This window comes from Onychostruthus taczanowskii, unplaced genomic scaffold (assembly GCF_017590055.1).
Source record: "Onychostruthus taczanowskii isolate IOZ18803 unplaced genomic scaffold, ASM1759005v1 scaffold8, whole genome shotgun sequence".
NCBI classification, from domain to species: Eukaryota; Metazoa; Chordata; class Aves; order Passeriformes; family Passeridae; genus Onychostruthus; species Onychostruthus taczanowskii.
Genome location: NW_024505892.1, coordinates 5,700,215 through 5,725,396, shown reverse-complemented (window position 1 = coordinate 5,725,396; position 25,182 = coordinate 5,700,215). Strand labels below are relative to the sequence as shown.

Below are 25,182 nucleotides of genomic sequence, written 5' to 3'. Positions count from 1 at the left end.
TACTTAAATTAATTTGCAACTGACTGTTTAATACCTTGGGCACTGACTTACAGGAAAAGAGCTAGGAAAGATTCCAAGAAATGGCCTACTTCATCTTCCAGACCCAACTCTATCTGACTGCCTATGAAAGGCAAATAACTAATTTTTAGAACAAAACAGCCTGAGTTTCCCATTACACTTACAAGGTACGTGGCTAGGGGAAAAAGAAAACTGCTGAGAGAAAACAGGGTGATTTTATCTGCCAACTTTCACTAGAAACTACAAGCAACCAGTAAAGCAAATCTGACACTGAAACAATAAAGACATGGAAATCTAACAGTAACTTTTTCCCTAGAAATTTCACTGTGTTTTGCTTAACATTTATTCAATAGAGGTGTCTAACAGACAATTCAATAGGACCTCATTCAATACATAATATCAGTCAAAGAGCACTAGGTCCTTATCATAGGATGTTCTAAAGAACTCCTGTGATAGTAAGGCATGTTTTTTTATGATGTATTAGATTAATAAAGATCATACACCATGAACAACTCTTGCTTTAGAAACAAAAGCATCTAATAAAGTGGCCCTCCAAGAATAGAAACAAAAGGAGGGGGAAGGGAGAAGAAATCTTTTTATCTTTCAGCTGACAAGCCGAAGTTTTCCTTTTTGGATATTTTCCACAATGTGCATCCTCTAAAATGTGCCTTGATATCTGGCATACAATCATCTTAACATCCTGCAGAGCATAAACAGATCGTGTTCCTCAAATACCGTTTGTAAAAATCTATTTGTGCATACATACAATAAGATTACAAAAAAAACCCCTTAAAACACTTCAAACACCTTAATCTGTTTTGCTCCCATTAAGATTCCTTTATATGAAAATGATATGCACCCCAATTATTTGCTTCAGAATTAATAATTTTAATTTAAATCTCTGCACTGATTATAATATATACTAGTTTCTTTCTACCCTCCATGCCTTTCTCCACCCATCCAGAAGAGCTAAATAAATCAAATGTCACGTCAAAAAAAAAACCCTACCTACCTACAGAAACCTGACAGTAAAAATCTCCATTAGTCACCCACTGGTCTGATCTTAATCAGTCTTTCTCTCCCAGCCTGCACAGATCACCAATCTCCCCTCCACCCAGCTCAGTGCCAGCACGACTCAGCCAGCTCCAGGCATGGCCCTGCTCTCATCCCATCCCATGGAACCTGAAGAATAAGCAAATCTCAGACAAAATAAATCATTGCTGCTTGCAAAGCCAAAGGAAGTCAGACTGCTTGCCAGACCATAACACTTAACCCAGACCTTCCCAGTGCAGCTGCTTTCACTTCAGCACAGAAACAAATACAAAGCCATTCACCCCCAGAAATCTTCCTAAAACTGAACAGCATGCACCCCACAAGGAAGCACACTCCATGGATCACCAGCCATTTCAGGTTGGTACATGTCCTGTTTTGAAAACAAGCAAGCCACAAGGCTGTATGTTTACTATTAAAACAGATTATTAAGGTAAATGTAAGGGAGAGAACACATCTTTTGCCAGATATTTAAAGAATATCTTTATATATTTATATCTTTATATCTTCCACAGAGAATAAAAAACTACAAAAAAAAAAAAAAAAAAAGAATTCTGAAAAAGTTATCAAGGACAACCGTGTGGCTCCAGTATGGTGGTTGTAGACACTCAAAAGTGTCCATAACCTGGTCATTCCAAAGGACAAAAAACAACTCCTAAAAGCTCTGATGTTAGTAGCACAGGTCAAAGCTGGAAATTTCCACTTTTATTGGAGCTCCTGTTACTGATTGACAGCAAGTACCAGCACCAGTCTTCACAGATGGTCAGCCAGCAGCAATGCTCAAGAAAGCTGGCATGCTCCCGAGAGTGAAGTGCTGTAGTGACAATCCAGGGTATGTCTATTTTCTTCCCAATACTGCCATTAGCTTAAAAACCAAGTCACTATCTCTGTTTCATCATTTGTAATGTGGAGGAGAGGATTTGTAGTAAAGTTGTTCTGGAATTTTAAAGACACTGCACTTTCTGATGAGTTCTTAGATTAAGTAAAATATGTTAATCTCCCCTCCCCAATTTTCTGACTTAGATCAGGGAATTTTAAATATCTCATCTAACAGCTTTTCTGTTTATTTAGGGGGTGGGAATAATCCCTGTTTCCCTGGGTAAAACTCAAAGAGCGTTTTGAGGTGTCAGAAAGTTTTTGTTTGCCTAAATTTAAGACTACAGTGTTCTCACACAACTTATCAAACTTTCCATTTTCAAAAGCAAAAGTATCCCCATCTTTTGTGCTTACTTAGCAAAAGAGGTTATAATGTATTTAGCACTCGGTTGCTATGACAACAATTTAATAAAATCTTTTCCATAGGAAAAGGATTCTGGAAAGCCGTTTTGCTTCCTTTAGACATCTATTTGATTCTCTCCCTTACAACCTTAGTTACTGCAAGCTCTCAAAGAACAGCCTTAGGCAGAAGGCAAAACGAAGTCTTTCCCTTCAGATGATTCCTTTAACTTTGCCAGAAGTTCACTTAATAGGCTCATTCAGGCAGAGCAGCACCACAGAACTATTTTGTCACAAATACCAACTTGAATTTTAACACACTCCCATCGTGCTCCTCCTGCTTTCTTCTGCTGACAGTGCCAGATACTCTCTCCTACTGTGGTGTTCATTCATCACCCCAAACGGCTCCTACACATGCCAGGAATTCTTCTGAAAGTAGCACAACGAGACATTCTCCCTGCACTGAAGCCCTGGCAAGGGAGGGATGGTCCTGCCCTGTCACCTCCAGACAGTGCTGGCTCCCAGCTGCTCTCCCCCACTTAATGCCAGCCCACCACTCCCCTCCACATCAGCTGAGTGAAACTGCAAGAAAAAGGGAACTGCAGTTACACAGCAAGGGAGGATGCTACAGAGAGGCTGCACAGAAGGAACACACCATAGCAAACTTCTTTTATTTTGATGAGGACAATAAGCTCATCAAGCTGGCTGAAGTATCTCAAGTTTCTCCAAAGCTTTGATAAACTTCTCACTCCCTGCCTCAACTGAGCACTCTTCATAAAACTCAAATTCCATGAGAAAAGAGGAAGGCCCTTTAAAATTAATATTTAATTAACATAGGGAAACAAAATGCAAGAACTGAGAACAATCCCAAAGGCAACAACAGAGTACATGGAAAGCTCTGGGGGATGTGTGCTGCTCCATACAGCGGTTGCTCCTCACCCACTTTCTCAGATCACCTATGTAACAAAATTTCCTGATAACTGAAAGCAGCTTTAGTATTGATTAAACTGACTGAAAAAAAGTAAGAAATGTAGTGCTCAGCGACTCAAATGGCAATAAACATCTGCAAGGAAGCAATAAAACAGTAGGTGAAAATCAATGGTCATTTACAGCAAAGCCCACAGGAAGTGTGCCACACATCATGCAGCAGTAATGTAGCTGGAACGCACCTCCAGGAAAAAAAACCTCAAGGAGTGCTATCTTAGTACTTCTTATATGAGAAGTACCAAAGATACCAAATTAAATTCTTTCAAGAATTACATTCAGATAAAAGTGAAATGCAGATAAAAATCAATAGTTTAGACATATGGTTTGCCAAAGATGTAAAAAGATACAAAGAGCCAATATGAAAATTCATCATGGCAGGGCCAAGGACAACACAGTGACAGGCATACAGTCTTTCAGTTTTGGTGATTTGGTTGGTTTGTTTTGGTTTCAGGGGCTTGTTTGGTTTTTTTTCTCAGAAGGAATCTACATAGCAAACTGTCAGAAGGCTGTACACATGTGGGCAGACTCTTGAAGGATACCTGCAGGCACTCCCTTTTTTTCCCCCATCCCTCATTCTTGAGCATCCATGCCTGGCCCCCTACAGAAATCAAGAAAGGTGAGTGCAACAGTACTGAGGCAAAAAGCACAGCAAACCTGCCATGGCTAAACACTATTTGAGGAAAAGGAGACTTGTTTCAAAGCCTGTAGCTGAAAGAAGCACCTTTAAGCCACTTCTGTTAGCAGAAGAAGGTGCCTCTCTCTCTCTGCTCACCACTGATTCTGGCCCCAGGAGCTGCCCCCATTCTTGCACAAAGCCATTTGTTGCAGCTGCACAGGGACCAGATCTGGGTAACTATGTAGGTTAAGGGTAAAATAACCAGCAAAAATACCAATAGATGAATACATTTTTCAAAATTGGATCACTTCCCCATTAGATCCCACTTGGCTGTGCTAGCATGATGTCCACAGAAAAGGAGGCAGCCTTTTGTAAGCAGAGGCAAGAGTGCTCCTCCAAGCAGGCGCTGGAGATGGAAAGGGTTTGTCAAGCAACAGCCTCTGTTATGTTACTTGAGACCAGTAAAAAGAGGATGCCAGAAAGCCAAGCCAGGCACACACCACACCATGCCCAACAGACCTCTGGACAGGAGCACTGAAGTGGTCATGGCAGATTCTTCCTGCTTATCCAGAAAAGATGCTTTGATGATAGGAAATTTTCGCAAACATTGGCACTCCAAGGGCTGGAAGATGGGCAGCTTCCCCCGCTGCAAAAAGGAAACAGTGACTTTGTTCTTTCCTCTCCAATAGCAGCAGAGAGAGAAGAAAGTGTTGTTTTCTCCATAAAAAGGATCTTAATGTTGAGTAAGTTGACATAACTCAGTAAGTGAAGTCACCTGTCAGTGTCTGCTGACCAAAATAGTTGAGGTGATCCAAAAGTGACTATGGTTGAGAAGTCAGTGACCAAAGTCAAGCCAAAAATTCAACAGTTTTCTTATTTAAATGATCAATAATAGAGATATCTTAGAGAGGTAGGGGACTTGGATCAGGTACTTTAAAGTACCTGTCTTTGCATTAGCCTTTGCTTTTCTTAAGAAAGTTACTTTGTAAATTACTATTTAAATATCAAGGTGCTCTGCATCACTGCACCAACCTCTATGACATTAAACTATCAATTTAATACAGCTGTAAACAAAAGTAGTTTAAAAAAGAAAAACACAAACAAAAATTCCACACTTTATACCATTAATAGAAAAGGCCAAGGTTTTTTCTTTTAAAGAAAGACACTAAATGGAAGCCAAACTGATGGCTTTAAATGCTAACTTTCATAATAACACCAAAATTATCCAAATGTCACCACATATTTCTCAAGGATTCTGGAGATCACAGTATAAGAGATGCTGTGCACAGGCCTACAAACAGGTTGAAAACTTGCCTATTCAGGAACAAATTTAGAGCAAAAAGCACAGCAATGTGAGTGAAAAAAGCTTTTATTTAAAGTATTTCAGAATAATTGCTAAAAACAAATCTCAACCAACCAACTGCATATCTCATTTCTGTGTTTGTATTCATTGTCCTCAAACAACTTGCAACCTATTTTGCATGTTGAGCAGTTTAATGGCTTTCCTGAACAGGCTTCCTATGAACTGGCATGCAGCACAGAAGAAGTGTCCAAGTTCACTTAAAATGCTGTTACATGGATTAAAGTTCTGAAAAGAAACACAGACACGCTGTCATGGAGGAATAAAAAGGGAATCTGTAGTTTCAGTGTTTTGAATAATGGCTGATATTGTCTCACACAACAGCTATTTTGTAAGTGAGAATCATGATCAATCTACGCCTAGAATAGGTGTCTGCATCATCTTCTGTACAAAATAATATGGCACCACCTTTTTAATACTGCAGTGAAAAGACCACTAACCACAGGTATAAAGATGACAAGACAGGAGACTTGTCTACGTGGGACAGTCACATGGCAGGCATGTACAAATGCAACTTCTAACAAGCTTATACCTTAAAATGAGAATTTGACATGGTCTGATATTTTTCAGCAGCCATATCATTACATTAGTGCAGTCAGTCCTCAATTACACTCATAAGAGATAAAATGTGTATTAATTACTACTTCTTAAAACTCCTCTGTGGGTTTTATATCAAATATTATTTATGGATTTATTTTTGCCTAAATAGTTTGCATTTTTTCATTTTCACTTCAGCTGAAACTTTTAACCTGCTATCAAAATGTATATGGCTGGAAGGGAAAGAAGCAATTACTTCAGGGAAAATGAAAAAGAAAAGATTAAACCTTGCCCTCTGTCAGTGTGATGGAAGATGGGAAGACACAAGAGGCTCTGCTCTATCTCCATGTTCTCTGGACTCTGAAAGTCCACGAGGTCTCACTGCACTTGAGGCAGTAGCTTAACTAGAACAATAAGCTGAGGAAACCTGGAAGTTAGAGTGCTCCTGAATGTAACCCTGTGAGGCAGGCAGCCCTTCTGCTCCCTGCGGCAGCACCCAGGCTGCAGCACACGGGAGGCTGAGCGCTGCCTCCTCCTGCACATGCAGAGCAGGGGGCTGCTGGGGACAAGCGGGCCAGGAGCTGTCTTCTGCCTCCTGGTATTTTCAAGGACAACGAGCTCCTACCAAATCCAGCCAGCCCAAGCCGGATACGGGAGGTGCTCTGTGACACTGTGTCCTGCTGCCTGCCATTATGCCCACCAGTCCGTTCCCTTCTGGGCTGGGAAGGAAAGCTTCCTGGCATGCTGGGTCCTACCCCTGCTATGGCAGGGGGGGAGGGAGCTGCTGGCCTGGCCTCCCCTCCCCTCTGGGGCTCTGGCACTTCTCCCTGGAGCCACAGTGCTTTGGACCTGATCCCACCACTCGTGCCTGGACAGCTCAGCTCCTACAAGCAGCTTTCACTGTTCTGTAACACCTAACAGTATGGTTCCTCACATGCATAAAATTGCTCAAATGCATCTGTCCATGGGACCAGTCATATGCTGTAGTTTTGGACTGCCAAAGGAAAAAAAAAAAGGAAAAAAAATAGTTTTGTCAGTATTTGTAACAACAAACAAATCCTTCTTAGCCTCACACAAGCAGAACTTCAATATGCAGCACCTGCTGTGGTCCAGGTGGAAAGAGCAGCATTCTCTTTTTAACATTTAATTCCCTAACAGACAGTGAACATACAGATAAATCTTCTGCTTGAGGCGATTTGACTTTTAAAGATTGTCTGATTGAAACATGTGATTGACACCTTCAAGCCATTTATTTCTAGAAGCAGTACTGAAAGTCAAAATCCATTATAGAAATGCACTGTTATGCCAAAACCATAATATAATTTAAACTAAGCTTACCAGTGATTGGCCAGCTGTTAAGCTTACACCTACTGAAATAAAAATAGCCAGTCCAGAAAAACAGTGGCAAAAGTCTGAAGTTATTAGCAGTATATTAAGTGTTATACAAGACAAGTTCTCTGTGCCAGAAACTGCTGTCTCACAGGAAAATGCTCAATGTATTAAGACATCCAGAGAGCTGATTTATGGCTTATTTACATTACAAAGGTTTTCCAGCATAAGGACAATTATCTCCCTCCTCCCCCATTTCCTAACCACTCCTGCTGCCTTCCTTGGGATGTTCTCTCACATAAATCAATAGCAGGAATCCCACAGATCTCAGTGGAATAACATGAGAGACTTAGAGCATAGGTAACATACATCTTCAAATTTCAGATGATCCTAGGAAACACTCCTTGCTCAGACTACAGAGTAGGACAGAAAAAACCACCAAAAACCTACACTTACAAGTCACCTCCACATAATCAGATTGGCAGGCGCAGGGTGGGGTGGAAGAAATCCCTTCCAAACACAGTCTGGAAGCTGGATTAACACTGAGGGCATGAGAGTTTACCATGGGGAGCCTGAGGCCACCAGGAATATGCACACAGCCTCTTACCCTGTTCAAAGCCCCAGAGCAGAGGCAAAAAGCTTCAATTCCTTGGGGAGGCAAGAGCAGGGACACCAATGCCTAAAGGTATAAAGCAAAAACTACAGAACGTGCATCTAGTAGTTCAGATACAGAACAAGCAGACAGGTATCCAGTGTACCCACAGAGGACCCACAGTATTTCCTCTCTTACCAACAGAATTCCCTTAGCTATATGGTGCTTTCCAATCTCTCAGACAGAGGGGGAAAACTGCCTCTTTCCAAAAGCATGTTCCTGCAGGTATCGTTCATACCTTTCCCCTTAAACATGCAGCACACTTACCATTAATAGACTATATAATGTAGCATGGCACATGGCAAAATCATACAGACAAAAGCCTCAGTGGCCACAGATACAAAAGCAGGCAATTTTATTTGTGAGGCAGAAACACTTTCCCTGTGGGTGCATGTCTATCTTCTTATCAACCTGTGTTTTCTTCAATCCAGCAAACTCTAATATAGCTCACAATGCCAACTGTTCTCCTTAAAATACTGTACAGCCCACTCCCTACTACCCGTGGTACAAAGCACAGGAGAGCTGACCAGGACTGCTGCCAAAAGGAGGTAAGACCATTGCTATTTCTTAAAGCATAAGCAGAAGGCAATTAACAGCACCACTAAAAAGTCAATACCATCAGACATCTCTTTAGGTGGCTGCTTCTGGAAGGTGCCTTCATGCTGCAGCAGCTCAGTGATGGCAGCTCTGTCATCCATAAGAGACATGGCAAAACCAGAAGGCTGTGTGTGACCAACTCCTTTCAGTAGCATCTTACACACCATCACTTTAAAATCGACCATGCAACCACACTTCTGCCAAGTATTACGCTACATTTCCACCAGTGTTTAAGTTAGACTTAATTTTAAAACAGTTCACTGGGGTTAAGCAGAACTTTATGCAGTAGATATATAAAGCACCTATGAACAGAAGAGAACACCTGGGAGGCTGAAAGGACAAAACCGTATCTGCAGATGCTACAGAAACAGTGCAATCTAAAAAGGTAATTCTATCAGATACAGTAAGAAGTCTGTATCTCACCTATCCAGAAAGCACCTTGTAAAGCCTACAAATTTCATAATTTTTAATACATGTCTTTAAATCCCTCCAAGAGCAAAAAGGTAAATGGCATGGCCCACCAGGAATGTCCAGCACAGCCCTCAGTGCCTGGCATTCCCAGCTGTAGGCTGCAGGGAAGGGAAGTAGAGGAAGAAAAATTACGTTGCAACTATGTTAACAGCCACTCTTATCCAAACTGCACAGATGTCTACATCAAAAGGCCCATCCTGTAACTACTTATGTTCTATAAAGAAGGCTAAATAAGTTTCTTTTTAAAGGCTGATAAGAGACACCCAAAGGTCCTTTTGGGAAAAGCAAATTTAAGGTTATTGCATGTTTCTGTCTAACAATCCAACCTTACAAGAATCTTGCAAGGTGAAAAATTGTGATATTACTGGTGTGGCACGGTACATTTGGAGATTAACTAAACTCTTTTCTCTGCCTAGTCGGCTCTCAAAGAAATCAAGAAAAAAACAAAACTGCACCTTTCTTCTCTGTCCTAAAAAAGCCTCTTCATACAGAAGCCACACTGTTACCCAAGTCTCACTCCACATGCAGGGGGAAGTGAATGGGTGAGGAGGTTAACCACACTTCCTGTCTTACACAAGCTTTGTATCTCCATAAACAGCATTTCTGGTACTGGAAAGTTTTAAAGAAGACTGAGGAAAGCATCAGGGCCCCATTAAATACTTTCACTAATTCTGTTACCAGTAAAAAAATTTTTCTTCAATCCTAAATGAGTCCACTACTCTTGAGGATGAAAGCACTGGAAAGAACCAAGACTGCAGAAACCACTATCTTGTTTATGTTTCCCAGAGGAAGCACTCACATTGGGAATAATGCCGTGATTTAAAGACTAAACAGAAAATGGTGATTCATGCCCTTTTGCTGAATTCTATCCTGCACCGCAGAATTACAAGACTGCTAACACAGAAACCTCGGAATCCAGAAAGCAACATCCATGTGAGATGAGGAAACAGTTCCCAAGATAAACAGCTGTTCAACTTTTCCCAGGCAACACTTCAGAAAAAGCAGGTTCAATTTCCCTCCCAACTCTCATTCTCCAGATTTACACCTATGACAAAAAGAAAACTTTATATATATATACACTAAAAAGTTTGCAAACAATGAATAGCAAGTGTCTCTCAAGCATCTGAAGGACCTGACCAACCTCCAAAAGCTCCACCCAACAGGTCCCAGGGATGCTGTCAGCAAAATTCTAGACATTTTTCAACAACTTGCACTACAACACTTTCAAAGGGCAGCTAAAATACTGACCTACAGCACAGAAGACAGAAAGTTTGCTAAAAACACTGAAACTGCTCAAACATGAATACCTGGCAGGTAGGTCATAGCACTGTATGTTTCAGAAAATATTTTATGGGTTTTTTTCAGCTATCCACTATAGCAAATCAACTATCCTGCACATACACGCACCCTAAATAACAGAGCAAATAATAACTGCACCCCATAAATCTGAAGTAGTGATATATTCATCCTTTTTTTACAAAATAGAATGCCTCAGGCATACGTGATATTGCCTGAAACAATATGAATAAAATGCAATACTGTTATTCAGTTTCAGTAACTCAATTATGAGGTAATGTTTATATATCTGGAAGCAGAGTTAAGATATTTTCATTGTACAGATGAACTGAAATGATGTATTATTTCCTAGAGCCATTTAAAAAAGATTTAAGCATCTCCAGGATCTTGGCTTGACTATTCTTCACACCCAAGATAAACCTCCATGATGGTTTAAAAACAATGTGTGGAAAACTTTTCCTCCTAAAAGCAAAAAATAAAATATGGGTGCTACAGGAAGCCTGAATAAACATCAACACATTGGCTCAGCAGAATTAGAACAATTGCAAGGAGGCAACTGCTGGAGGAATAGTGAGTTGAAGAGCACCCAACACTTGAAATCTGTTACTTAGATATAATGAGTCTGGCCAACAAGAACAACACCTAACAGAAAAACTTATGAAAAGGTCTCACACACATGAGATGCCCTCAAGGAAGTAACTGTGTGCATATATATATATATATATATATATATATATATCTTATCTAGGTTTTACTCTGTTATGGCCACCACCGATGACCTTTTTCCACACAGTCCCTCTGTGCTTACTGCATTTTTATTCATCATCCTATTGTGTCTTAATAGCCACAAGAATAAAAAATATGAAAGGCACAATTACTAAATATGGGAATAAAACAGAAGACAGGAAAAGTCTAAATGAGATGCTTATAAATCTGACAGCTTGCAATATGCAAAAGACTGACCAAGGGAATGACCACAGCGTGTCAGATCAAGGGTCTGCACAAGCCAACAGCCTGCCAAGAGCAAGGATCAGGGAAAAACCATAACAACATGACAATTACATATAATGCCTTCCCCAGCTAAGCTTTCCAGAATCTAGCTGTTTACAGCTCAGTAGTTATGTATCAATGATACCTACTGTTGGAATTGTGGTAAATACTTAAAAGGAAAGCTATGGTTAGGTCATAACCAGCTATGGGACTCAAAAGCTGTACATCATTTGTTGTATGGTTTTATTTAAATATTAAAAATAATTAGAAGGGGAAAAAAGTTGTAAATTGGAGTTGGGAACAAGTAAACAGCAACTGCAGTAAACACTTATATTTATCTTCTTTAAATCTTGGGTTTAATGTATAAACCTTCATCTGTATGGATGTAAATTTAGGTATCTAAGCCAAGAACCTAAATCAACTTAAAACATGCTGTGAATTCCTTTATTTCCCTTAGATATTGGCATCATTAAGGAAAGAGGAGGTGAGCATCAAGCTATACAACTGGCTTTAGGTTCTGAGAAAGTATTAAAAACCTGAAGCTAAAGGGAGTCTCTGCCTACTGGGATGGCCTTTGGAGCATGTCCTAGACATTTATGTGGTTTTCTGAACAAAATGATGGTAGCAAGACCAATGTACACTCAATAAACACAAAGGCACGCAAATCCCAGCAACAATATTTTCCCTAATACAAGTGCTTCATTTTTGGCTTCAGAAATCCAGCTCTCAGTGCTGACCAAAAAGAAACTGAAAACTAAAATTCATAATTCCCTTGGAAACTATTAAGAAATCATTCAACATAAGTATGGTTTTTACAGTTCATCTCCACACAGATTGTTCAGATTAAGTCACCACAAGTTGAAGACATAACAATTAATAAAATTAATGCAAGTATTTTGGTCAACTTATTGAAAAGCAGCATTTTTTCAAGTAAAGCACACTTATTTCTTTTCCCTAAGACAGCACAGATAGCTACTTGACAAAGGATTGTACAAAGCATAGAAAATGCTCAGTAACTTGCTGTGATGAATGCTGAGACACAGAAAATTTGAACCTGAGAGAGCCCCTTTTCTCATTCTTTCAAAAATCTATTAATACTCTTCCCTTATGATTTCTCATATCTTCTAACTGCTTGTCCAAAGATATCCAGTATCACATAATAGCACATGCAAAATATATCCAGCAGCACACAACAGCACATGCAAACCAATTCCACTTTCAAGCTGTACATTCAGCCTTCCAAGACTATCAATTTAGATCCAAGGCAATTCTTTCCATGTGATACACAACACTCTTTCTGGTAGTTTCTTTCTAAATTAAGTTAAAAATTTGATGGCTACTCATTTTATGAGGTGAAAGTACCCCTGTACTCAAGCCTACACAATGGCCAAGGGAAAACAAAACTCTCCATTCTGTGAGAGGGAAGATGCACAGGCAGAGGGAAATAGGTTTTATCTGGGTTCATGGGCACATATTCACAATAAAAAGCACCAAATGTCACAGCAGAGTCAATATACAGAGATGTGCCACTGTACACCCATTACACTGTGCCATTTATTTTTGGACTTGCTGAATACCAGCACAGATACTGGTCCATTTGGGAGCCAGTGACACAGAAGGCAACAGAAAAGCCTGAAAACATGGTTGGGAAAATAAGGCAAGAAAACTTAACTACACAGAATAGTGTTTAAGTAGGAGTAACAGTTAAATAAGGACCTATTGCATAAGAGAAATTTATGCTCATGTTACTCTTATACTTTCACTTCTTGCCTGTTAAACTCCTACGAGCCGTAACATTTCATCTACACAAGGAATCTAAATCACTGTTTAAAAATTGTGAAGACATTTCTATTTTGTTTGAAAAAATAACTTTTTTTGTTTCCTGACAACCAAGGGGAAAAATAAGCTCTTTACCACAAAATACAGTGGGTAAAATTGCATTTGGTAAGAAGCAAAAATGGATGGGGAAAGTTTTATTTCAGCTTCACTTGCCACAAGGAGGAGGGAAGACCTGGGAAAACTGAGGCACTAGGAGCATAACTATCTGTAGTGGAAAAATATGATGGCTGACTGTGTCTTCAACAGAGGAATTTCAAATATTTTAAAGTACAAATTTGAAAACAATGCTAAATTTGGGGGACAGAGATGCAGACAATTTCATGTTCATTTTGATCTTGCAATTCAGGAACTGGTTTGTCAGCACATATTTTGGGATTCTCAAACCTCCCTTCCAAGAATTGCAAGCACAACCACTCCGACACTGAGCACCACCCCTAGCTAGCTAAGAAAGAGTAAGCTGGCTAAACCATACCATCTTTGTAAGTAAAAGCAATGTTTTTTCAATAATTTTTATCATTTGGAATTTATGATTGGTGATTTTTAAGAAATAAGTGACGTTACTTTCCTAATAACTTGTCTTTGTTAATTTACCAAGTCTCTAATCATGTCTGAGCTCTGATGTACAAGAAGACCCAAGGCCTGCAACCTATATAAAGAAAAAAGATGCAAGCTGGGAGGGAAAGAGAGAGGTAGCCTCCCCTAAGTTACACAGCAGCTAAGTGCTAATACTACAGATTGATTTCCCATCTTTTTTCAACCTTGCTCAATGTCCTATGCTCATACAAGACATGCTGTCCCTGTGAATTTTTAAAAGAGAACACTCACAAGAGGAAAGCAGATTAAATATAATTGTCAAGGATTTTCCTGAAAGCCTCTTGAGGATTTCCACTTTTTTAGCAGACAGCATTTAGAAAGAACACAAAACATTCTCAACACTAAAGCATCTTACTCAGACGTCTGTCTCAAAGCCTGAGTCTTCTTTAACACAAAATTTCTTGTTCCTTAGTCCAATCCCTTTAGCTGCTTCTGCTTTATCCTTTATAATGCCTCCTCTGTTTTAGGTGCCACTATCCATTTCCCCTTCTCAGAGTACCAAACTACAACATTCCGCCAACATCAACATAACTGCATTTCTCCAAATAGAAAGTGAGTCACCAGACATTAACACATGACTAAAACTTCCTCCAATCTTTAGCCACCATTACATAGAACCTGAACAGCAATAAAGCAGCAGCAACTTTTCCCTACAATACTTCTAAATGTTGTGACAGACATGTCTCTAGATCTAGCCTGTAATGCACGAAGGCTACAGTTATTTAGTACTGAGTGGAGAGAGGATACAACTCTCCTCTTCAACAGAACAGAAAACATCCTTGTGGCAAAGATGCTTTTTAAACCTATTTCCTATCCCCTCCCAAGAGTAAGTCAGCTTTGGTTCTTCTCGTACATAAGAGCTCAGAGTTCTTTAGAGACTTGCTAAATTAACAAAGGCAAGTTACTAGGAAAGCAACGTCATTTATTTCTTAAAAATCACCAATCATTAATTCAAAATGATAAAAACTATTGAAAAAAACATTGCTTTTATTTGTAAAGATAATATGGTTTAGACAGTTTACTCTTTCTTAGCTAGCCTTACCCAGTGAGATAACACTACTTAATCTGTGCTTTATGTGAAAATAAACTTCATGTTTAGACACACATATGTTTCAGATATGCTTGGTTTCATCAACACTGTCCAGGAACTTGATGCCAGAAGCTCAAATGCAATTTGCAACTGAATAGACAAGAATGGTTTAATATTACAAATTAGAATTATAATTCAACTATCTTTTACTACTCAAAAGAAAAAAATCTCCACTTAAATATCAGGGATACAGCAAGGAAAGCACTTGCTGGATACGTACTGCAGCACGGGTTTCATTTTTATACATACTTGAAAAATCACAAAGCCTTGTCTAAAAGGCAGAATAAGGAGTTCTGTATTTTAATCAGCATTGAAATAAGCCCTGTAAGCTTACCGAGCAAAATAGCCTTGTCGCCGTTCCTTCTTCTCCTCCTTGGTCTCCATTATTTACAGTGAAATGGGCAAGGTGAGCAGCCAAGCGTGATGCTCTTTTCCCCTCAGCACCTCATAACCAGGCAGAGTCTCCTGTATAGAACAGTTAAAAACAGGACGTTCATAAATCAACATGTCAACAACACCTACAAAACCCAACAGGTTGTGGAAATACAACTGAGCCAGTGACAAAGCAAAGTAAAACTTTAACCAGTGTTTGCTGTGAAGTGTCCATGTAGTATACAATGAGACAAATCAATAAATGCACTCAGGCCAGTTTCTCAGCAGTGGAAGAGATACTTTGCAAAGCAGGTAACCCAAAGAGCAGCATCAAGTTTTAAAACTATGGAAAGATTAAACTACTGTCAAGTTTATACCAAAACATCTTCCAGGTCTGATGTGTTTCCTAGACAGGCAGATCAAGAGAGGCTTTGGAAATATACAGTCTGAACAGAATAACCAGTAAGACACACAATGCTTACTTGGAATTTAAATTTTAAATTACTAAAAATACTGTAAGATTGTGAGAGATCTGAAAGCTTTAAAAACAATGTAAAAGAAAAAAGAATTATCTACATTCTGCACAAGGTTTGACTTTATATTTGTGACCAGTATACAAGCTCAAACAACCATACAGAGAGAAACAAGACAGACCTCTGGCTCTCCCAATGAAGTGTAATCACCTTGAAATAGGTAGGACTAGGGAAGGTTATCTAGGTTATCTGAGAAGTTAAAGAAAAAAAAAAAAATGGAGACCAGTAGCACTGGTTTTTGACATGAAAATCACCCCTCTTGGCAGAATGCTGTACCAAGGCCCTTGGAAAACAGAAGCTGAGAATTTCCAAACTGCTTTATAATTACTGTAATTAACAACAAGCCACATAAACTGCTGCCCAAGATCCCTGCCAAGATATTTTATCATTTTCCTCCCCTCAACATACATTTAACCTACCCTGATGGCTTGTGCACATGCATGAAGTAAGTTAAGTTTAGAGTTTTTATCAGTAATTCAAAATAAACTCAAGCCCAAAGTTACTACTAAACATTTTAGTCTAATGGGCTGTATAACAAAGAGATGGAAGCCACACAAATTATGATTCATAGCAAAAGAAAGAAAAAATCCTCTGGGACCTAATCAGTTTCCATTATTTTCCCCTGCATTAAAAGATCACAAGCTACAAACTGCCAGATGTCAACAAAAGAGATGATGCAGCAAAGACAGACTAATCTACATGAAAAGCCCAAGAACAAATCATGCTAGAAATACTTGCCACAATTTTCTCTCCTTATTGATGGATGATTAGTCCATAGCATATGAAGCCCATTGCTTCAAAATGCACTTTTTCTAACTCATTAGTTTTGAATTCATCCAGTGCATCAGAAAGAATCAAATTGCTCTCATTTTCACACATCAGGCAGTCTTACAGTAATGGGTACTCTTTAAATGGCAAATATCTGACATCTTTAGCTTTATGAAGAGAATACTATTTTACCTCTGCAAAGTAACACACGATGCAGGACACAGCTGGACACCAAAACCTACATTACAGAAGCAGCATTACAACAAACTGGCCTGCTCAGATGTTCAGCCTGTATGAAGACAGCACATACTTCCTGAGAATTCTGATGCATCTCTATCTTCCCTGTCGGGGAAGGTTGTTAGATCTTCAGAGGATCAGAACTGGTGGCTTCATCAGCACTGCCTTTATGTCTTTCAAAGTGTACAACTACAAACTCTACAGCGAATTACAAAAAGAGCTCAAAGAAAGAGGAACCACTTTTCCCCCTTCACCTGCTTTGCCTTCACTACACTGTGATGTGCCAGGAGGGCACTGACTGCCAGAGGTGAGTCTCACACTGACACCAAGAACTATCAAATAACCCCAAAGCATCAATATAGTGTTAAACCCACCACAAGGACAGCAGAACCATGGAAATGGGAAGAGCTAAGAGTCCCTCACCTCACTGAAACGAGATCAGCTGGGATGAACAGAGGCAAGAGAGACCTGTCCTCACTGCCTAATTCCATGCAAGGGTCAGTGGTATGCTCTTTCCATTCACTCTCTTCCTCTCCCATGATGTGACATCCCCAGCCAGAGAAGTAACTGCCCAGCTCCAGGCTGGTAGACGAAGAGAGCACTACTGTCCAGGGAGGCAGGAGGAGAAACCCCTGCCTGCCCACAGCGCTGTCAGGCCCAGTGCCAGAGCAGCCACCCCCTGCTTCAGCAAAAAGGGGCACAAAAAAGGACAGAGGAGGTTACACTGGACCTAAACACGAATGCTGCAGGAGGTGCCAGCACCAAAGCAGCGAGGCACTGCTCAGCTCCCCACGTATGAGGTTTGCTGCTTGCTTTCATCAGTGCCAAACAAAGCCAGCTCCATAAACACGGGTATGGAGCCTGTTCTTCTCATAACAAATAAATCCAGCTCCAAGTCCTTTCACATGGTGAGGAGGAATAAATCACGAATTCAAAAAAATTAAATAATTGTATTCATAACAGATGGGCACTCAGAAAAATTGGAATGCTATCCACAGACCAGGCACAGCAAAGGCATTTAGGCATATTTTTTTCCTTTCGCTAATAAAAATACACAACAATACTTAAATAAACAATAATTAAACTTTTATAAGAGCATAATTCAATGTCAGATCCCACTCTATTGACCTAAAACTTACTTAGTTCACCTTCTCAGAAGAAACAACAGTGTTGTTCTAGAAAGGCATATTAAAGTCTGAAAATTATACTTTGAAAACATAGTACTAGAAATAGCAAAATTATTAGGAATGCTGACTTCTTAACTTCTGAGTTTACTTGTGTTGTTGGGAATCTTGCACTAGTTGCCTTAAAGGACAAAAAAGAGAAAACCTAACAGCTAGGAGGAACATAGCACAGCTTGCAGCAATTGCTACAGAAAACTAGTATTTAGTATTTCTGAGAAGTCCATTTCAATTTTCATTTTTTAAGCAGTAACAGCACAAAAATGTGACAAAAATGTGACAAAAGCCACATTTACTTTATAGGATGTCACTGACAATTTAAAATTACATCAAAAAAGGCAAACCTACTCCATATTTCTCCCCTATTTGTCATTTGATATTTTACAAGAAAAAAAAATCCAAGGTATTCTTTATCACCTGCTTAAAATGTTATTAAGGCTATATGATTAAAATGAACCTTGGTTTCCTGCCAGCTCCTTTCTGGTACAGATGAATATTGAATCAGCAGACTATTAAAAACACACATATTTGGGGGATATTTATATGCTGAGAAACAGACAACTTACTCATACATCATGAATTCAGTCCAAACTCAAAGGATGACAAAGCTGATTTTATATCAATTTCAGGCTCAGTTTAACCTTTTCTACACACTGAAACAGAAGTAGACTGTGAAAAAGCTTCTATTCCATGTCCACAGTAGTGCTAATTCTTTAATGAGGCATTTTCAAGGTAAACTAAACAATGCATTTCAGTAAGGACCCTGCTAAAAATTTGCCACTCTCCAAATTTAGCCAGTGTCAGCACCTGATAATTATATAAAGAAAAGAACAAAATACATAAACATACACTGTTCTTTCTTAATTCTACTGCTCTGGATATTTTAGCTTATATTTACTCATTTCTGGATACTTGCTTTGTCTATCTAGTGTTGCTGCCAGGGAGTTCTGTGGAGGCTACTGAAAATTTGTAATTAGAACGGGAATGCTCCAACAAGGCCAAAAAAAAAAAATTAAATGTTATAATCACAGAACAGATTGAACTCCTGACCATGGATATCCACACCACTTCTACTGTCACCACACTCTGAAAACCTCCAGAATCTGCTTCCAATGCCCTGCTGTCCTCCCTGCAACCTGGCACTGCAGGACAGCAGCCTCCTGCACTGGTACATTCAAAGTAGCAGCAGATGATGCTCTAAGTGCAGGGACAAAAAAAAGAAAGGGAACAGAAGATTAAAAATAACTTAGTGTGTGAATAGAGCACCCTTTAAAGACTGATAAATTTACCAATTTTTCAAAATTATTTTTTCTCCCTTTTCCTTCCCTTCTCATGCATGAAGAATAATGTACCTTGCTACTTGCAGTTTAAGTAGTTCACATTTTCATGAAACAAGAAAAAGTCCTGCTTGCTGTGCTCAGGAGTAAGCACCCAGAAATCCCGTCTGCTGGCCCTAAAGCATCAACAAACAATCCTTTAGCTGTGGGCATTACTTTCCAAAACTGTGCATGTAAGCAATAGTACATCCAACAGCATAGCAATGCAGAAGCCAATGAAGCATCTGATTATTTTTAGAACATTCAGTGGACTTCATAGCTTTTCTCTGGCCATCTGTGCCTACTCCAAGTCCTGGAAAAACATACAGAGAAAAAGAAGCATTCAAGATCATGCAATTCTCTAGACATATTTTTCATGATCCTGTAGAGTCAATACCTCTCAACCTCTCATGAGGTAGGAAAATTATGTAATTCCCTGCTTTGCAAATGGGGAGCTGAACTGTAAGAATTACCTCCACATGTTCAAATGAGAGTGGAAGAGCAATGTGCGCAAGTATCCTCCCAGTAGCTTTAATCCAGCCTTAACAATGAGAGCACGGGAGGAGATTACTTTGACAAGGAGATGGTTATTATTTTCTGTGAAATTTAAACTGACTGACTTTGGAAACCAACAGCACAGTCTCAATTTTATCTGGCTCTGTGGGCATATACATTAAGAATCATAGCTCACATCCACAAAAGAAAATAAAAAGCCTGGATCTGAGGATCCAGGCTCACTCAGCCCCTTCAGCAAGGAGCAAGTATGTAAAAAAGCAATTAACTGACTTCATTAAAATCTAGTCAAGGGTAGTGTATTCCATAACTTGGCAGGACCCCCATAATGCAAGAGACAGTGGCAACAATCACACTGTGAACAACAAGCACACAAATTTTCCAGTTTGGAAGGCAGAGCAGATGAAGGTACAAGACTCCCAGTGGGACAGCCAAGCAGATGTGGCCACAGCAAGGATGCAACAGGGACAGGACAAGGGAGCAGGATGCTGCCCAGACACACCATGTAGCTCTCATCTGCTCTCTGGCACAGGGTCCCACACAACAGTAATTTTTTATTTTTGCTTCTCTATTACACCTCTGCCCCTGAGATTACAAACACCACACACATCTGTTCACAGCACTGCATGTTTCCCATCACCTGCTGTATACCAACATTCTAAACTGGCCGTATCCAGACACCAGGCATTACTAATGGTCTGGCTTAGGTCTGCAACTCTGCAACAGAGTGTCTTCTTCTGAATAACAACTCTTCTGGGTACATGTGCTAAATGTGTCCTAAAAGATGCAGCACGAGAGATGACAAGGGTTACACCAATAAGCCACTACTAAGCCAAAAAAATAGCAAAGGTATGTTTGTAAAACTTCAAGAGCAATATTAAAAATATGTCTCAAGTTGGAAGAGTAAGAAATTGTAGAATAAATCACATATAGAAGGGAAGGAGATTCAGTGTATTAGATCTGAAATTGAACCCTTGGGGGCTGCTAGTTGTGCCTCTGATGGGCCCAAGGCAGTTACCAGAGCACTGTGCAGATGCAAATAAATATAAACACACACCATCTTTAAACATCAGGCAACAGAAACAGTTTAACATGGAAGAGGAGACGTTTTAATTTGCTACTGGCTATATAAATGCCTATTATTAAGCTTCACAAGCCAAAACACTAATAATAACTCTTGCATGCATTTCCATACACCTCCCATTTTTAAAACCAGGAAAAAGAATGCACACTTGCACTTTATGAGAAATGCTAAATGTCGCAGCATTTCATTAAAGCCTCACTGACTGGACTAACCAGGCTGAGTTCTACTGCTTTTAGGTTCTACTAGTATATTTTACTTGGTGTAATAAAAAAGATAAAAGTTTCTGTATAAACATTACAGCATCTGAAGATGAAACATAACAGAGATACACAGCCAGCAAAGACAAGCGTAAGCTACAATTTATTTTAGTCTTTTCTATAGGCAGAATGACCTAGGAAAAAGTGAGATTGGAAGCTTTCAGGAAAGTACCTAGCAGAAGGAAGTAAAACACAGCACTAACTTAATACATTCAATACAATGGACAAAAGAATGTTCTTTCTAAAGCTATCTGAAGTATGGCATTATTTTGATACAATTAAATAGTTACATTAGTGTTATGATGTATAGTGTACTGTTAATTCTAAAACACTAATAAGCTCTATACAGAAGTTCCAGTCCATTACACATAACTGAAGGGTACTAAACTAACCCAGGAGAGCTACTTCACCTGAGGTTCACTCAGCCCTTGCTCAGGTGAATAGCCCTTCTTTATGCCTTTCATCTTTGAAGCATAATGTCTGCCATGTTTCTTGTGACAAGGGTGTGTATTAAAAAACCACAAAAAATAAAAATACAAAAAATAAGAGACGGAAAAATAAGTGTGTAAGCAGAAGCAATTTCTAGACTTCTTGTTCATAGCAAACACAGAGCAGTCACAATTTCTGTGTCCCCAAATAGAGAGAAACAAAGAGATTCAATGTGGCTATTTGCATGCTGTGGGCTCTCAAAGACAGTGAAGATAACATCTGGAGATAAGACAGACAAAGAAAATAAACACCCTCGCTCTTGAGGAACAGGGTACAGTGTTTAGGAGTTTATTATCCCCCCTACAGTGGTGTAGTAAACTGAAAGTTCAAGCATTCTCATTCCCTACTAATGAAGTAAGAAGATGCTAAGCTTAGATCACCTTCAGTGCCCCATCTGGATTTCCAACAGTCTGTGCATATGAACAAAGTCCAAATAAAATAAATAACAAACAACGTAGCAGAAACATTTCTGATTCAGAAACAGAACAATAACAAAACTTGATTCAGCTCCAAAGAAGTCTCCAGACAAATTATTCCTGTCTTACTGGGGAAGAGGCTTTAACCCACTAACGCAGGCTGCCATGTTTCACACAGAGTAAGAGGAAGCAAACACGCTACCAGGAATTCCACATCACCAGTCATGTTTTCACAAGACAAAAACATCAAGATTTAATCTTCCCTCATTGGCAGCTGAACATCACCAGATGCATCTTCCATACAGAACAATGCATTTTACTGTTTAACTCAGCTTCAGGTGCTAGACAGAAACTGGTTACAAAACACAGTATAAACTATTAACAGGCAGAGTGCTATGCTATTCTAAATGTTAAAGTGCAGTGCTGTTGGAAATCAGGCCACCTGGGAAGATTTTCATTTTTAGGTCAACAAGAACATTGCTGCAGATGTTTTAAAATAATTAGTACCTTCATCTTACTGTATCTCCTGTTTCAACCTACTCCAATTCAATTAAACATCAAGTTCAAGCCCTTTGACCCCGCAGCTTTTCACACTCACATTGTACAGGTATACAGTGTTGCCCCCTACAACTACTGGAAAGAAAGAGGTGGGGAGGTGGCAGTCAGCCTCTTCTCCCAGGCAAGTAGTAATAGGACACAAGGAAAGGCCTTAAACTGCGCCAGGGGAGCTTCACGGTAGATATTAGGAAATATTTCTTCACTAGAATAGTGGTTAAGGATTGTACCACCCAAGGAAGTGGTGGAGTCACCATACCTGGAAGTGTTCAAAAAATGAACACACATAGCACTTTATAACATGGATTTGATCAAAGACTGGGTTTGATGATCTCAGAGGTCTTTTCCAACCTTAGTGACTCTGTGATTATATGAACCATAGAAAGATGAAGTTTACCACAACCAGAGAGGGTAAGACGGATATCACTTTTCCCTTACCTCTGCCTGGGGCATGCAGGCATATACACAAAATATTTCTCATTTATGTGCTCTCCAGCATACAACTAAAACACCAAGTACTTGCAGTTTTCTAAAACAGAAAAAACTGATGAACATTCAACACATCAACTAGCATTTAGACAAACCCCTTAGCACACTACCTTGCTGTTTTGTTAGTTGACACTACCATGTTCCTTGCTTATAACAACTAATTTCATGAATTGTTTAGTATTTCAAAGAAAGCCTTGCACATCTGTTTTGATAAAGTCAAGAAAAATACATACAAGCAACCACATCACATGCAGACCCAATGAATTACAGGTTCTCTACCAGGTTTACAAGGGCCATGATAAAGTCCTCCTTAGATTCCCCTCTTACCACACTTAGAATGCTGCTCAAGGCCACTGGATCCACAGTGTCACGTATTGCAGGCCTGGCCACGCTCCAGAGCAACTTCTATGAAGTAGCTTACACAGGCCACAGAGTGGGATTTGCACAGGCAAAACAGCAGCATCACAGCAGACAGATGAACAGCAAGTACCCTTTGGTGATTAAGGCAATCCTGACCAGTCAAAGTGCCAAGCCAAAGAATTTGGGCTTTCCCTTGTCTCAGGATGTTAGAATCTGTCCATGGAGCAAGCAGCTGCCATTCCAAGTATTACTGCCCTTTGCCTTTCTCCCTTTTGCCCACTTCAGCTGCCTATATAACACTCCTCCACCCAAAATTACACCGATGACTCGCAGCAGACTCAGCAGAAGTGGCTCTGTATCTGCATTTCAGTTTATATCCCACCACGCCAGCTCACACCCCCTTCCAGCAGGCTTTGCTGCACACGGCTGAATTCCAAGCACACCCTCACATAAGACAGACCTGCGGCAGAAAGCTTGGGCAGAAAACCATCAGTGTGACTCCCTGAGCAGCAACTCTGTTCTGTGGGCACTAGCAAGCACACGTGGAAAGATGAGTGCCAGCATTCACGGGACGACAAACAGACTACAAGAGACAAACACTCGACCTCAGCTTCACAACAAACTTGCTCTCTTCTCAGCTCTTTTCTCACCAACACAAGAAAGGCATTTATATGAAATGTAAATAAAGCTGAGGCAGAGCAGAAAGACACTGGTGTTTGAAGATTCTTAAATCACAAAGATGTGGCTTGATGCTTGGCACAAATATCTATATTGTCAATCACAGGTTCTATTAATCACTTTATGTTTACAATTATTAATTAGTTTAGGTCCCAAAGGTTTATATTAAATGTTCCCATTGTACTCAATGAACTTGATTAACATGTTCTTAATATTTTACAGGACAAGACCAGGCAACAAGAAACCCATGAGGAACAAATCCGGCAGTCTAACAGAAAGCACTAGAAGTGGTCAGTTTTTTACATCAAAAATGATGTATATTGCTGGAAATGTTTTACAAGCACATTTCCAGCAATATACATAATCAGGCTGTGAAAATTATTGGAAAAGTCTCTTTAAAAAGTACGCCATCATTTTCAGGTGTTTAGAAAAAGAACCTCAAATCAACAGAACCTCAAGTCAACCCAGGACACTACATTGTGAACAATAAGCATTAAAATACTTCATTACTCCAAGAAAGCAACTAGACACAATATCTACTTGAAGGTAAAATTTTTAAGTTTCAGCTCAACACCTCTTTTTATAATTGACCCTGATTCATGGAAATTCCAGGTCATCACTTCTTCTCTATCATCTACCTCCCAAATGAGAAGCAAAGAAGGTGAGGAGTGGGGGCAGAAAAGAGTCTAGCAGTAATGCAATGCAAATCTTTTCCTATCTGAAACGCTGTTAACAGAACCAAAATGCCAGGTTTCCATAGCAACCTGAACTGTGTCACATGCTTACACTGTATATTAAGCAACACTGAACAGTTTAATTGTAACACAAAATCCTGTACATTTGTAATGTAAAAAATTAACACTGGAAACCTTCACTATTTATTTTTCAATTGCTTAACCTGCAAAATTTATTGCAGTCTGTTCAGTGTGACCTTGTATTACACCTGTGCAGTTGCATAGGTGCTCCAATGCTGGCAGTGTAAGGTGCATCAAAATTACAATGATCAACAACAAATCAAACTCTCTTTACACTGCATAGACTGAATCCTGTTTTTAAAAGCAGCAATGTTTCTAATTATTTCCTTCTTCCTTGCAAAATCCCCTCAAGCATTGTGTAACACATTATTATTTAGCTGTCTTGTCCTTCTGAAATATCCTGAAAACTTCTATTATCTTACCTTTTCTCCTTCCTCCACCTCCAGATTCCTGCAAACACTAAACACAGTTGCTGACCTTGTACCGAGTCACCCTGCGCTATAAGCAGTGCAGAAACTCCCCTCTCAAAAGGAATTCC

The 25,182-nt window shown here is 39.6% G+C and overlaps 1 protein-coding gene across 1 annotated transcript in view; it reads right to left on the bottom strand.

Moving 5' to 3' along the window:
- The window catches only part of NCOA7 (nuclear receptor coactivator 7), a 78,765-nt gene that overhangs the window by 45,183 nt on the left and 8,400 nt on the right, over window positions 1-25,182 (bottom strand). Inside the window, exon 2 of the mRNA XM_041423955.1 lies at window positions 14,976-15,106. Coding sequence (XP_041279889.1) covers window positions 14,976-15,025 — 50 coding nt within the window. The 5' untranslated portion in view covers window positions 15,026-15,106. The remainder of the gene's footprint in view (window positions 1-14,975; window positions 15,107-25,182) is intronic.